Consider the following 13,096-nt stretch of genomic DNA (forward strand, 5'->3'; position numbering starts at 1 on the left):
AATGAAAGAGCTATTTTACCGGTAATTACTACTCTATGCCAAGCGCTTTACTCTTTCCCTCAAAATAACCCCAGAGAACAAGCGTTCGTTCTTCCTACTTATAGATGAGGAAACTGAGGCTCAGGGAGGTTACAAACAAACAAACAAACAAACAAGCTTGCCTAAAATCCCCAAGTTAGCAGAACGGACGGAAATTGTCATTAAAATTCGACCTGCTGGATTTTAAACACGGAGGGCCCTACTGATTACATGCCAGGCCCTCGGCACATCCCGCTGTATGGGCGGGCGGCTCAGTAGTCAAGAATCCCAAAGGGGAGGCGGGCTCACAGACAGCACTTACAGGGGAGACTCACTGAGACTCGGGGACGGGCCCTCCCTGCTCGCGAGGTCGGGGAGAACACACACAGCATCTAGGGAGCGTAGCTTTACAGGAGCAAACGGAACACGCTTAAGAAACCTGGAAAACACAGCGCACCAAACGAAGGCAATCCTGCTGCCGCCCCCCAGTCAGGAAAGCCGCCCAGTATGGGGAAGGCTGGGCCTCAGTGGCGTAGCAGCAGCTCTGGCCAAAGGAACAACTAGACCCAACAACTCTGGGAGAATGGCTCTGCACTGCTTCTGAGAGGCCAGTGAGGACGGGGTCAAGGTTTGTGTCGCTGCTTTATTAAGAGGATCCTTAGTTCTTCAAATACCAGACAGCAAGAGGAGGGGAGGGAAGGGACGGATGGGACAGAGAGGGTAAAAAGGGACAGAGAATTTGCTGGGCCAGGAGTTGGCCCCCCTGGGGGTTGGTTCAGCCACAGGACTACGACGAGAATAATCTCCCCCCGAGGCACAAAGTGTAACACCATCGCCTGGAAATGAGGCTGGGCAGAACCCTAGTGGAAGGACTGTAGGAAGAATGAGCTAGAAAGCCCAGGGATGAACAGACCGGGTGACCAGCAGCTGGAGAGTTCAGGGACAACAGCTCTGAGTGAAGCAACACACACGAACCACTTGGTCTCTCTGGGAATCCAGCTGTTTCCCGCTCTTGATCCATTTCCTGTCAGGGACAGGTTTTCTTCAGACAGGCGTGTCCGGGCCTGGCTGTAGGGACTTCCTCCGGGGGACAAGTTCTCCCAGTGCTGGCACAAGCTGCAGAGACCACACCGCTGGACGCAGGGCAGGTGCCGTCGCTCGGTGACGTCGGTGGCTGTCATTCGAGGCCTCATCTTGCTCCCCTATTCCTCATTCACTCTTTCCAGCCTCTGGTCTTTCATTTGGCTGCAGCCCTGAGGACCCTGCGGCCCCATGAGTGTCAAGACATGCTCGATGTCCTTAGTGTTTGAACTAGCAGAGCTTCGTGGATAGCCAGTCCTGGGCTTTCTTCTCCTCGAAGATTCCAATGCTCCTTAAAAGGCTAACGCTTTCTAAGCCCTTACTGTGCGCCAGGCACCCTGTTAAGTGCTTTAACACGAGGGACGATTAGCCCCACTTCAGGTTGAGGAGCTTGTTCAGGGGAGGTCGTGTAAATGGCAGCGCCTGTGTCTGACCAGGTAGCCCCAGCAGAGGCCAGGCCTCGAGGGGCAGGCAGAGGAGGAGCCCCCCCTGGGGGGGGGGGAGGGGCTGGGAGAAGAAAGGGGGGCCCTGTGCTCCCTGGAGGCTGGCGCTGGGAGCACCATGCCTGCCCCGCCTGCCTTCAGGCTCTTATGGGAGTTAGGCCAGATGCTCCTAGGTGACCAGAAAGCCAAACAAAACAGGGAACTAGACAAGGCTGGTGCATGCAGGAGACGGAACACCAAGCAGCGGTTTCTCCCCACCCTCTGACCTTCACGGAGCTGCAGGTTTAGAGAGAAAAGTAAATGTCAGAGGATTAACAGTTTCATTTATGGCTGAAAACAATTCAAAGCCTTGAGCTGAACGGCCTCAAAGTCAGCGCTGAGGTCCTTCGAAGCCGTGGTCTCTGTGCCGGCCGCAAGCCCCGGGCTGCAGGCAAGACAATACACAATACCCGTTTGGGAAGGCCGGGCCTCCTGAATGAGAACGTCCGGGTTGAGCGTGGATGCCGCGCGGGAGGCGCACAAGCAGGGCGCGCAACTCCTGCCCCCGCCCTGCCCTCCGACAGGCTGGCCGTCTGGTGAGGGGCTCAAGCTGCCTCCCGTGGGCTCTGTTCACGGGCCCGCCTCTGCAGCATTGGCTACTGCCTTCTGAACAGGAGGGAGAAGCTGAGAAATCAAAGTCCTTCCCACACGCGCCTGGGTGGGAAGCACGGCCGCCCTGCCGCTGGGGCTGTGCTCCACCGAGTCCGCACTCACGCCTGCCCTGTTCCCTGCGCCCTCGACACGCTACCTCTCACTGGCTCCGTACTTAAATCAGACTGACGCCGGCCAGGACCTCCTTCTTCCTCTCAGTATTCGCTATGGGACGCAGGGACAGAGGAGATGCCTAACGAGATGCGCTTTAAAGAGAAGTTCACACACGCAGTTCTTAAACGCTGCACAGTGAACACCTGGCCGGGGGTCCCGCAGTCAGGCCGCCCATACACCATCCTAGGCTTCTCTCTCCTCCACGATCTCGCTTCCCTATCTGCCTGTGTCTTCTCCCCCATGGTTCATTCTGGTATTTGTTTTAGGTTTAGCCTTTAAATTTTTTCCAGTGTGTCACAAGGGACCTCCCTAGGGGCACGTCTTGCCCCGGGAAGTCCGTGGTATGATTTTAAAACCTTTTGTTTATGTGCAGGTGATGCGTTCCAGTTACAAGCTGCACAGCAGCCCTGGGAGAAGGTCTGCTGTTCCTCGGGGCCACTGAGGCCTCTGAGGAAGAGACGGGCAGTCAGGACTTGCTCTCTCAGTCCCACTTACCTGCAGAAGTTTCAGGCCCGACAGTACGATGCTGGTCAAGGGAAAGAGTATTGTTTCTAGAGTGTCGTGAGGGCAGTGCATTTTACTGGCTTTCTCTCAATCCCAGCAGCAACAAGACTGACAGCAAAAATGAACCCAGACTTAAAAAGCTGAGATTGTGTGACTAGGAGGTGAGAGGAACTGTCTGGACCTTCTCGTCGGAGCATAACTTTCCTAAAAGTCATGAATGAAACCTTCCTCTGCTGCAGTGACTCACATAATATATTTAATAAACTTCAAATACCATGACGGTGAAAGTAAGCTGGATGATCATTGCTTACGATGTGAACCATCTTCTTAGAAATCGGATGCTCTTAGAAACAGATGTTCTTTCATCCCTAAAAGTAAGAAGGCAGTACTGAAGCTTACAGTCCGATTACGTTATCCAATAATTCTTTAAAATTGATGTCACATAAGCATCTTCAGTTTAGAGACGGAGGCACACGACCACAGGTGGAAGCTGGGCAGACGTAGAAATATGACGCAACTCCTTTTCGACGACAATTTCTGTCTCTCCTGGGTCCTCCTTCTGGATCACACAGACTGAAAACACTTCTACCCTCGTTGAAGCGAGATCTCCTGGCAGATGTGACACATGGATGCTAGAATGAGAATCTTCCAATAGGCAGCTCTTGAGGGTTCAGGAGCCCAAGAAGATATGAGCAGCAGTGAGGCCTCGGCTCTGGACCAAGTCTCCCTGGGATGCTGAGTCCTTCTCGCATATAAGGTATACCGAGTGTCACGGGCCCAGGTCTCCCAAAATCTGAGATAACATCTTAGCTCCAAAATCGCATCAGCATGAAAACAAAACGCTGCAGTCTACTTGAGATCGTTTTTTCTCTAATTAAAATTTTTATTGAAATCTCAAATGTTACCAAGAAATAGTTTTTGCAAAAGGGGGAAGAAAGAGCTAACAAGCAAATTCAACATGGGAGCTCCCTCTGCTGGTCTGCAGTAGGTTGATATGTTACAAACACATTCCCAGAGACAAATCTAATTTGCTGGAGAAGTGGACAAAAGACAGGTGTGTTGGGCTTTGCCTCAGGAGAGAAACACTAGAAGAAAAAAAAAATCCACGTCTCAAAACAGAGCACAACATCACTAAGAAAAGCAAAATTATTTAAAAGCTGATCTCCAAAGACATAATACGATTTCCAAAACAAAAATGGAATTAGCCACTAAGAGGACGCTCCATTTTGGTCTCCCCTCTGCTCTACCTCCAGTTAATAAAAATTCTCTCAGGCCCTCTGGGTGAAGGTTAAGTTCTGATTCCCTCGTCTCTGTCTCCAAGTCTCTTCTTACAGGCTTCCCATCTAGTTACAGGAGAAAGATCCAAGGAGTCACTGGAGCAAGGCCTTTCCAAAATTCCATCAAAGAATTAGTCTTTGGTGAGCCAGCACTGAGGTGTGGAAAGAGCTGGGAGTCAGGTGAGCTGGCTCTGGTCATGGCAGAGCCACTTGCGACTCTGGACAACTCTCTCCTCTTCTCCAGTCTGTTTCCTCATCTGTAAAATGGGTCAGACCAGCTGATCTGTCAAGCCTCTCCCAGTTCATTCTACGATTCTCACACTGGACAAAGACATTTAAATGACCATATTTGTTCATCAGTCTTTAGGATACAGAACCCAAGCTTGCACTGGGAATGACCCCAAATAAGAAGTGGGGTTGAGCACAAGGATCTCACTGGTATCAGAAGAGAGTCCCACCAACTGTAGGACTGATGTGGCAGGACCAGGTGGATTCCTGGCTGGGAGAGCCTCAAGGTCAAGGAAGAGCTCACGGGGAAGGTGCCACCATGGGCGATACATCCCAGTTAAATAAGCGTAACGGTTGAGTCCATGTAATCTTGGCACTGTCTCTCCTCATCCTTTCTCACAATGGCCTGGGCTTTCTGATCTCTTAAGACTTTTTACCCTCCTTCTCCCACTGTATTCCCCAGAATGACTTTTGATTTCATCCGTTACATGAATGAAGCAAGGGCAAATTACCCAGACATCACGGCCAAAAGCCGCCATTCGCAGTCCTTTCTGGCCACTGTCAACTCCTGCTTTTCCAGGACAGTGGTGAAAGGCTTTGGTACTGATTAACCAAAGCCATGGGTATTTAGAAGACTAGGCAAACTTGGCACCATTTCATGGTATTATTAACATTTGCCTCCGTTGTCAATTGGTCTGTATCTAGGCAGCACAGGAAGAGGTGGGTCACATATCCCCAGATGGCAGGGGTGGGCCACAAACACAGGGGACTTTCTGAGTTGCTCCACGGCATCTACAAGATAATCTAAGGTCACTACGAGCATTCTGATAACTCAGCAGAAGGTATCAGCCCGTTTCCTTTCCCTCTGCCCTCCCCCGCTACCTGCCGTTGCAAAGGGTGACCAAGCACTGACATGGACAAAGGTGGAAAATGCAACAGGGAAGGAAAAGCAGAAAGCACAGCGAATCCAGAAACTGGGTCATCAGTCTCAGAAGAACCCCCGTTACTTTGTTTTCGGTGCCAAATACTCTCCCCACCACCACCTTTCTCCTCACTACTTGTACTACTTTCTACCCGCTTCTTCCAACACAAAGGGTGAGCACTTCCGAGGCCCAGGCACCGAGGCCTTCTCTTTGTAGTTTGCCTGCACGGTCCCTGGGAAGCTGGGCTGTCCGTGCACATACGAAGCGTCAACAACTCAGCTGAGAGAGGATGGAAGGAGGTCCAGCTAAGAACACTCCCGACCCCATGGCCTGCCTGGGAGACCCTTGCTGGGGCCGCTTATAGGTGTCTTGCACAACACAGTAAGTTGTGTACAACGTAAGACTTTTAATTATTTCATCCAGCCTGGTACACAAACACTAAGCAAAACAAACAAAAACCCCACCTGTTCAGGCTGCTAACTTTTTAAAAACAGGCTTTCCTGCTTTTAGAGGAGTTACACATGCAGTAAGACAAATGAGAGCTATATTCTTTCTATCTTATTTGTCATTATTGATCATCACGCTGAATCCCAACCTTGATTACTACTACTGGTACTAAAAGCAAAGCTAAGAGGAACATCGTTTCCAAGGGAAGAGAAAGGGTTGGTAGGTGGACAGTAATCTTTGTGAAGAAACAGCGGAGTTTGTTTATAAAGCCCAGGCTATTTTAACTAAGAGAGCAAGCTGGTCAGAAGAGACACCTCTACCTTGACCTATAATTACATTTAAGACACTATACTGTACCTCCTTTTCTACAGGGTCTCTTAAAAATGGAAAAAAGGAACCCTTAATCTCTTCTTTAACATATGTATCATAGCACATAACCTTCCTCCTGGAAGCTCCCAGCTCGCTCCTTCGTCCCTAGAGCTCCCAGAACACAAGAGAAGAGACCTCGGCACACAGGAGCACACGCAGATAGGTAGCTCTTGGAACAAGCGCACGCCTTCCTCTGCAGCCCTTCCCCACGGCAAGGCACACACATCTCTGCTCCCGTGACACCCTCTAGCTGGCCGGGGGGGTGACCTGGGCCCAGTCTCTCGTGTGTGATATGAGGGTGAGATCATTAAGGAAGAGAGAGGTGTTGTTTGGGGCAAACATCAGGCAGTGGGTGATATCATTGCTGTCAGACGGTCCTCGGAAGTCCTGGAGGAGTGTCAGCTTGACTCAGAGGGGATCAGTAATCTCTCGAAGGCGGATCTGTTAGCTGGATAGGGGTTAGTTGTATGGTGTGCCCTGGGGAACCAGGTTTGAAAGGGCTGCTGGTGGAGTGAAGTCGTGGCCGATGGGTATGAATTACCTGGGCATGCAGTGAGGCGGGGTAGGTGAAAGCAGGAGGTAGAGCAGGCGCTAGCTCCGCTGGGTACAGAGGGTACGGGGCCCACACTTCAGGGCTACTGGGGTAAAGTGCAGGCACTGTGAGCTCATCTGCAAGAAAAGAATAAGGGAAGAGTTAGTGGTTACCAAACAGCTGGCTCCAAACCAGAAACAAAACACCCAGTGTAGCCCCGAGCCCCATCAATGTCAGAAGTCAAGTCGCTCTCGTTCTTTCAATAACCTGTTGGCTTCGGTCCCCCCAAACACTGAGCAAGAGAATGGTAAATACAAAATGGACAAAAAAAAAAGCAAGAAATCTGCTTCCTGTCTGGCCTGCTGAGATCTCAGGCCCGGGCTCCACCCTGGACACTCTGATGTCTTTCCAACCGTAGCTCGGGGGAACCCACGAACAGTGGGGACTTCCTGCACCAAACAGCAAACGGGGTCCTCCGAGGAAAAGAGGAAGAAAGAACTAGGAGGCGATCTCCCATGAAGACTCACTGCAGAGCCTTTGGGAGAACGGCGACAGACCAGAAGGACGGGAGGACTTTCCTGTGAATCAGCATAATTACTACTGACAGGTATCAGGATCACCAAACGTTTTCTGTTTAGAAGCGCAAGGCCAGACACTGTGCCTACAGGGCACGTAAGGTGTCAAAAGTTCAGAGAACGGAAGTGCAAAGCCTGGGGTATGCCGATTAAAGTTAAGCCCCACAAAAATCCAAATAAGGACGTTCACAATTGCTGTTTACACAGATTTTATTTTCTAGGGGAAAAAAGATGAGTCATGTTGCCAACTGACTGGTCTAAAGGGACCTCGTGGACCTCCGATTCCACTCAGGTCACGCTGCAGTTTGCCGGGTTGAAGGGCAAGTGCCGGGCCTCAGCATGGATCAGGAAGCAACCCATTAAAGTAACAGCAAACACACAAGGGAGCGTCTCAGCAAAGGCAAAAATAACCTCAGTCAATAGTTCTGAATCTGGAACCCGTGAAGCAGCCCTCTCAGTACGTGCTTTTATCACCTGTCAAAGTCTGACATCAAGTAGGCCCGGGATGCCCCCCAGGGCCACCGAGGAAGTCAGGAAAAGGTGACCCGGTGAAGCCATCAGTGCCTGCACCATTCAGGACGTCCCACAAGGGTACAGTCCACGCGACCCAAGGTCAAGAGAGTCCCTTCACTCCCTCCCACCCATCTAAAGCCAGCGCAGGCCTGCATTGTAGGTCTCCCCCATCTCCCCCAATTCTGACCCCAGGCAGGGTTTTCAGCGTGGGAAGGGGGTTAGACACAGAAAACCGCTTTGCTGAGTGTGACGTGGGGACTGCTCTACAGAACCAGCGGAAGGCAGCTGAGGCCGTGTGCGCGTCTGCGCCAGCGGACAGGGCGTGCGCACGGCTCCTGCGTTCAAGAGCTTCCAACAGGCTCAGAGACGGTCCAGAGCTGACCAATCAGGACGCGTCAGGGGGCAGCCGGGGATGCCCACAAGGTGGGGTTATATATGTGGCCGCCCCGACTCCCTCTCTCAACAAGGCAGTTGAAACGACCTCCTCAAGACTTGGTGATGGGAACACAGATGGCCTGTCTATCTAGGCTGGGAAGCCTAGGCCAAAAGAACAGACTAATAGTAATTATCTGGAGAGAATACAAGCACCACAGCCCTCTTTAAAGTGATCAGGTCTATACCACCTACTTCCAGTTCTAGGGTGTGTAGGTGTCTGCAGTTTCTGTAAGGAAGTTCCTTACAGAGGGGTTAAGAGAACGCTTCACAGACCCCCGTGTTTCCTGTCGTGATGAGACCACACGATGTCCATTAGAGCAACAACTCCTGTGAGAGCCCAGCTCGTGGAAACCAAATACCCCCAGAACCAATGCCTCAGATTTTATTTTAAACAAACAACCATTCTCAGGAATGGCGAGCTATTACTGTTATTTCAGCTACCATACTATTTTAAGACACTGAGTCTTTTTTTTTTTAAGGCAAGAGTCTCAAGACCCGGCACACACTAATTTCTCAGCCCACGCTTGTCCAGCCCCACTGTGACGGCAGAAGTCTATCAACCAGCATCAGAGGGGCTGTGCCTGGCCTGCAGCCTGACGGGCTAAAGGTGAGGCTGGCTGCAGGGCACCCTGGGGCTTCCTTTAGAAAGGTTTTCAAATGTGTGTCTTTTAAGATATCTGATCCTAAAGAGACAGTCTGGGTTTCAATCTCAGCCTGATGGAATTTACGATTTCCATACATTTCCACATTTTATCCTAAAGCATGACTTCACACTGGGCCTATACAGATGCTTGGAGACAACTCACTGATTGATATTTGCATAAAACCTAGCCCAGCTGAACGGGGTGGGGCGGGGGGAAGCCTGCTTCCAAATCCTCTAAACCCAAAGTTGCAGAGTAATAAATAGTATATAGTCAGGTAGTGAAGCAGAGGCCTAAAAGAGACTAGGGGAGATGCACAAGGATAAATCCCTTCTTCCATCTCCTCTCAGGATGGATCTGGAGTTACGGTCCGGAGGAGGAGGCACTCAAAATATGTCAGCGGTGATGCTCTGTGTCGCTGAGAACGGGGAGAGGATGGCAGGGAGGGGGTTACCGATGACACATTCTGCGGGCAGGAGCCAGGTCTCACTCAAGTCTGCACCCCTGGGCCAGCTCTGACCCTGGCATTTAGCCTGCAGTGATGCTTGTACTGAATAGTCCCCGACAGAAAATTCTACAAGTTGTTTAAAGGTACACCACTGTTTTCTTTGTTAAAGGAACTGAGGGAATATCCATAAGAACTAGATCTAAAATTTCTCAATCCTTGCAGTATTTGTCATATCCACCAAAAAAAAAAATGGAGCAAAGGCAGAGGCTCAAACAAGAGCAAGTGTTTTGGAGCAAGAATCTTCAAAGTGAAAAATAAAAGCGATGGAACCTTTCTTCAAACGTGTTTCCCAGAAACTCTTGTTTACTAAAAGTGCAGCGGTTTGGGTTGACTTGCTGGTGGTCGTGGGGACGGCTGGAGGACCTCCACCCCTGTTGAGTCCCCAGAAAGTACACCAGGGTTCCGGAGAAAACAGCTTGAAAACCGCTCCTGCAGCTGCTCTCACCCAGGGACCGGTTTTTAAAGGAAGCTCCTCTTCAAAATCTCCAAAGTCTGAATTCATTCCTGTAGCTCCTGGAAGCCCAGCTGAGAGAGGACGGGCAGGTGGGCAATGAGTAACCAGAGCGGGGTGGGGAAGAAAGAAGGAACAAGGAAACACCTGGGAGAGGGAACGAAATAGGCTCTCTTGACGAACTTCAGTGGCCAAGGTACCCTGAGCCCCTGGAGGGCCCAGGGGGAGCCTGAGAGAGCTTTAATGGCCTCGCAAACTGAGGTGTTGATAATCTGACCCAAGCAGTACAGCGGGTAAAAATAACAGGAAGAAAGGTAAACAAGCCAGGTGGAGCTATTCACTCCCTCCCCCATGTCCCCAAGCCATAGCTTCCCATCAGCACTGCAGCTCCCGCAGGTGGCTCCCCGGACCAGCAGAAACAGCAGCAGGGGGCACGGGGCGGGGGGGAATGCAAATTCTCGGCTCACCCCAGACCTACTAAACCAGAAATTCTGCCCTCCAGGTGACTCCGATGCACGCCTAAGTATGAGAACCACTGCTATCTTCCTACTTGTCTTTCTTATTCTATTATCAGCTGCTTGAGTAAAGTGTTAGGCATTTTGCTTTCAAAGTGCCCAGGATAGTACCTGTTACACAGTATCTGTTGAATAAATGAATGAAACACTCCAGGAGAGAAAATGCAAATGACAGCGATAATCCTGGACTTGTTCTGGGAGTGAAACTGGAGGGTCAAAGCAGACCCAGCCTGACATCCCTTGCTTGGCTCAGGGCCACCCACGAGTGACAGAACCACACAGGCACAGCAGAGGCAGCCGGCCCCGGTCAGGATCACACCGGTGGGAGAGCAGCCCTCATGGACGCCTGCATTTCACCATGAGGCTGCAGACTCCCCGAAATGGCACGCACTCTCCTTTGATGGAAGAGGGCAGTAAGCTGCATAAGCTTTGTGCGTCTGTGTGCTCTTTTTTGTTGCTAATGTGGTCCTGAGAAGATTACAGCAGCTAGAGACAGGTTTTCCACAGCACAAGCCCTTTGTACGACTCCCGGGTGGAAGGAGAGGCGCCAGCACCGCTCAGGTGGGCTTCACCTTCTGGAGTCACTGCGCAGCCTGCTCTGACTTAATAGGACGGGAAGGCTGAAAAAAGAAGAGAAAGTTTGCCGCCCTAGGCCCATTGGGATGAACTGGAGTCGGGGAGGGGGTTAAGGTCCCCTAACAAAAGAGGCTCTTGACCACCCAGAGTGAGCCAGGCCCCAGTGAGCAGAAAGAGATCAGAAGCCCAGGGCTTTTTGTCTGGGCCTAATCTGACCCTCCTGAGAGGCTGGGTCAATCCTTTCCCTTGGCGCCAGATCTGGCTACATCCTTTCCTCCTTTTGCACCTCTGAGGATAACGTTGTTGAGGGCTCACAATATACATCTGAATAGGCCTTCTTCTTAGCATAAGAGTATGCAACCGGGAGAGTTCAAACTGAATTCTAACCAACAAAGACTAGAAACGTCCCCAATTCCAACCTCCAATCCCTTTGAAAAGAAAGCACTGCCAAGTCTGATGAATGTTTAAACCAAAAGAGCTCATGAAGATCACCTAGTCTGCCTTTTCATCTGGATGAGGAAACAAGGATGCAGACAGGCGAAGCTTCCAGTCTAAGGTCACATTGAAACAGATAAAGATGAATGACTCTTAGAAACAACGCCACACTGCACCTGGGTCAGCTTTAAAACTACACAGCTTAGTAACGTCACTCTCCTGCTTAAATAACCTACGATTTCTCTTTGCTCTCTGCACAGGATGTGACCATAGCCTAGAAGACCCCACATGATCTCGCCATCACCACCCACCTCTCCAGCCCGGCTCTCACCTGGTCTTCCCTCCCGGTCTAGGATCCATCAGCCATTGTCCTGGCTTGACCATACATGGTTCCCTTCCCACTTCTAGGTCTAGTACACTCTTTTCCCCTCTGCTGGGAGTGTTCTTTCCTTTCACCTGGCTTAACTCTTATGCATTCTTCAAGGGATTCCACTTAGATGTCACTTCCCCGGGCGGGGGGGAAGGTGAGGTGAGGCTGGCCTTCTCGGGAGCAATCAGTACCCTCTGTGCTCTGCTGCGTTCTGCAGCTTCCAGGGCTCTAAGTGCTCACTCTTTGCTTACGCTGGTGCCTACCACCAGAAAGTATCAAGAAGTCAACCACTTGTTCATACTTGATAAAAGGAATGGAGAAAAAAAAATACCTTGGCCTTCAGGAGGAAATGAACACATTCTAGGTTCATTCACTTCCGTGTGGGAGACAAATAGGTACTGAAAGAGGATGAATGTGAGAGCATGCCAATGCTACTTAGATTACACTTCAATCCTGGGTTTTTTTTTTTGTTTTTTTTTTGGCGGTACGCGGGCCTCTCACTGTTGTGGCCTCTCCCGTCGTGGAGCACAGGCTCCGGACGCGCAGGCTCAGCGGCCATGGCTCACGGGCCCAGCCGCTCCACGGCATGTGGGATCTTCCCGGACCGGGGCACGAACCCACGTCCCCTGCATCGGCAGGCGGACTCTCAACCACTGCGCCACCAGGGAAGCCCATGGGTGTCTCATTTTAATGATGAGAAAAGATCTATCCAAGGTCTCATAGTGTCTGAACTGGGATTAGCATCCAGGTCTCATGTCTCATGGTTCAGGCTCCCTGTCACATACCATCCTGTCCTCCCTGACATGGGGATATCCCCACTACTGGTGGTGGTGACAGGCCCCTGGAGAGCAGGTGGTCTTCATCTCTAGCTTTTAGCATACTCAGTTTACTAGAACAAACTCAGGGACAGAGTCCTCCAGGAGCGCTTGCCTGAGAGATGAAGAATTTGGCCAGAAAAAACAGCAGCCATGACACAGAAGACCCAAGATTGATGAAAAATTCCAAAGAAAAATAAGTCAAGGATTCTGTTAAGCAATCAGCTCCTACTCACATACCTCTGCAAGTAGTTGATCCAAGTTTGTTAAGTAAACCCTTGAAAAACCAGCCTTAAGAGGCCCACTCTTTTGAGGACTACCCCATTAGGACATGCTCTTCTGGTGTGAGGGCTAAAAACATAGCACATTCCCCGTTTCTGTGGCAGAGCAAAGTGCACACAGCTCCTGCAGAGGTTTGAACAGTGTCCCCCCCCCAAATTCACATCTGCCCAGAACCTCAGAATGTAACTTTTTGAAAACAGAAATTTTGGAAATGTAATTATTTAAGGATCTCAAGATGAAATCATCCTAGATTGGGGGGTCGGGTACATCCAATGACTGATGTCCCTATAAGAAGAGGAGAGGGGAATTCTCTGGTGGTCCGGTGGTTAGGACTCTGCACTGTTACTGCCAAGGG

At 50.7% G+C, this 13,096-nt stretch overlaps 1 protein-coding gene across 4 annotated transcripts in view; it reads right to left on the minus strand.

Annotated features, from left to right (window-relative positions):
* RBPMS (RNA binding protein, mRNA processing factor) overlaps positions 1-13,096 on the minus strand; it is a 188,246-nt gene that overhangs the window by 20,072 nt on the left and 155,078 nt on the right. Inside the window, exons 6-7 of one of the 4 annotated variants that reach the window (XM_024765167.1) lie at positions 6,635-6,762; positions 3,703-3,934 (exon numbers count right to left, since the gene is read on the minus strand). The exons of 1 other annotated variant lie outside the window; for it this stretch is intronic. In XM_024765167.1, the coding sequence (XP_024620935.1) occupies positions 3,803-3,934; positions 6,635-6,762 (260 nt within the window). In that variant the 3' untranslated portion in view covers positions 3,703-3,802. Of the gene's footprint in view, positions 1-3,702; positions 3,935-3,958; positions 4,384-6,634; positions 6,763-13,096 lie in introns of those variants that run through there. 2 more of the 4 variants (XM_024765168.1, XM_024765169.1) reach the window with 2 other exon arrangements.

The sequence above is a fragment of the Neophocaena asiaeorientalis genome, unplaced genomic scaffold (assembly GCF_003031525.2).
Source record: "Neophocaena asiaeorientalis asiaeorientalis breed wild unplaced genomic scaffold, Neophocaena_asiaeorientalis_V1.1 scaffold14, whole genome shotgun sequence".
Lineage (NCBI taxonomy): Eukaryota > Metazoa > Chordata > Mammalia > Artiodactyla > Phocoenidae > Neophocaena > Neophocaena asiaeorientalis.